This window comes from Monopterus albus, unplaced genomic scaffold (genome assembly GCF_001952655.1).
Source record: "Monopterus albus unplaced genomic scaffold, M_albus_1.0 scaffold44.1, whole genome shotgun sequence".
NCBI classification, from domain to species: Eukaryota; Metazoa; Chordata; class Actinopteri; order Synbranchiformes; family Synbranchidae; genus Monopterus; species Monopterus albus.
This window is the reverse complement of record NW_018127924.1, coordinates 174972-177136: the sequence shown is the minus strand read 5'-3', so window position 1 is coordinate 177136 and position 2165 is coordinate 174972. Positions and strand designations below refer to the sequence as shown.

General features: G+C 35.5%; 1 protein-coding gene across 1 annotated transcript in view; it reads left to right on the top strand.

Annotated features, from left to right (window-relative positions):
- The window catches only part of spice1 (spindle and centriole associated protein 1), a 7124-nt gene extending 5213 nt beyond the window's left edge, over positions 1-1911 (top strand). Inside the window, exons 15-19 of the mRNA XM_020599979.1 lie at positions 9-27; positions 684-866; positions 959-1022; positions 1557-1617; positions 1712-1911. Of these exons, the coding sequence (XP_020455635.1) occupies positions 9-27; positions 684-866; positions 959-1022; positions 1557-1617; positions 1712-1786 (402 nt within the window). The 3' untranslated portion in view covers positions 1787-1911. The remainder of the gene's footprint in view (positions 1-8; positions 28-683; positions 867-958; positions 1023-1556; positions 1618-1711) is intronic.
- The last annotated feature ends 254 nt before the right edge of the window (positions 1912-2165 follow it).

Genomic DNA, 2165 nt, shown 5'->3' with positions numbered 1-2165 from the left:
AAAAACAAAAACTGACTTGTCAGGTGAGACTGAAATAGTTTGTCATGCTATGTAAACTCTTCTGAAACTTACAATTCTCTTTTACAGCTTGGATTAGGTTTTGTATTTTATAATTAACAAATTCTAATTAATGATATGAAATGTTTTACTTCCTTGTAGGTTATTTAATGATTTAGTCTGTTGATTTTTCTACAGTGTGAGTTGTTTGTTTTTTGATGATTTTTGTTGTAAAGCACTTTTTAACCTTTATAAAAGTACTGTACTATAAATAAAGTTTGCTTTGCTAAAAATAAACAAGAAGAAAAATGCTAATTCTGGCAGAAAGCAAGTGACTTTCTTGATGTGCTTGAAATTTAAATGTTTATTTAATGTTTTAAAGTTTTGTAATGTTTTCCATTAAACTAAATAGTGGAGAGGTTATTTGACTAGTTCTGCCAAATCCATAAAAGTCTTAGATATGGACTGATCATAGATAGATCAATGTCCTTTTCATCTTTTGGTATTTAGAAACGCAGGAAAGACTGCGAGAGAGAGATGAATAACATGCAGAGATCTCCTTGTTTCAAATCCAAGCCCAGGTTGTCACAGTACTGCATTGAGCCACCAGGTCACCCCAGTAATGGGTTTTAGTGCTGAAATTCTACTTTGACACAGGATTAGTGTCTGTTTTCTTGCTTAGGTGACATCTCCTAACACCCTCAATGTGAGCATCTTGGAGCAGCACCTCCTTGAGCTGAATAGGCAGAATGCAGCTGCTAGGGTGAAATTGCTGGAGCTTATTGAACAACAGAAGCAAAGTGTTATGTCTAAAGTTCCTCCCTCTGCCTCCCCCATCTCCCAGTCTGCCTCAGCCGCACATGCAGCAGGTACAGTGGGTCAGTCTGACTTGTCTTACTGTCCATTTGTGTATTCAATTGCCTGTCACTGTAACAAACTGATGGTATCATGTCATCCTTAGTGGGAGGAGGAAGTCCAGAGGTGTCCATGCTGCTGCCTTCACAGACTGATGCTGGTGAAAGACGGTGAGTCTCTGCTGGATGAGAGGACTGGTACATGATGATGAAGAATGGAAGTTATTTTACATTCACCTGTGTGGTATTGGCTAATCAGCCAAATTGTATGCAGGTTAACATTTAGGCACTAAAACCAAATTTTGACTATAATACTGATACTAGCTGTGCTCACTATTAGAGATCCTGCAGCTTATCTCCTCAAATAGAGGCGGGTAATATATTTCACTCTTGTGGTTAAGGTGTTCGTTTAACCTTGAAAGTCAAATGCAAATTGTGATTAAAAACTAAAGATGACAGATAGTATCCACTGGTGTAAAGAAAAGAGCATACCATGTTAAATGATTTCTTGTTATTAAAGTTAAAACTTTCATTATGTTTGAATGAGAAGAGGCTAGGAAAAAAAAAAAAACAAGTGACATGTCCATTAATATTTTCACAATTTTTGATACAGTCCTTTACCTGAAAATCACTCAAATAGAAGATTATACTCTAGTTAGTGAGAACAGGGCTTATGATTAACATGCATTTATTTCTGTGCTGCAGATGTGCTGATTTTCAAGTGCCTTCTTCCAGTTTTGGAGAAATTTGTGATGGAAAAACACAGGTATATGCGCACAAACTGTAGATTATTACATGGATGTGCTCGGGTTTCCCCACCTTATCACTTGAATACAAAACATTTTCTTTTTCCACAACAGATGGAGAAGCAGAGAGAGCAAGAAGGATGGTTTGCTTTGTCTGCACATATGAGATCAAAGAAGAGTAATAATTGACCCTGAGGACATTTTACTAAAACCCTTATTTTAGAATTTCTATCATTTTTTTTTTATTAATTTTTTTTGTATTACATAATAAAATGTATAGAATTTTACAATTTTAATAAACTGTTATCACAGATCCAGAGTAACCTTTGCACATGTGTTGGTTTGAATGTTAAGGAGAATCTAAAAGGAAACCGTTTGCTAAAAAACACCTAATCCTTATTAGAGGTCACTTAACCAATAATGGTTTAGTGGATTCATTTGAAGTATAACCATTGCAAGTGTTTATCTGTGACCTTTATTTCTATACCAGCGCTGCAGTATAGTAACTGTAGGTTCGTGTTGTGCCTGTTTTCCTTCAACTTAATTAAGATTTCAGAACTTGTTAATC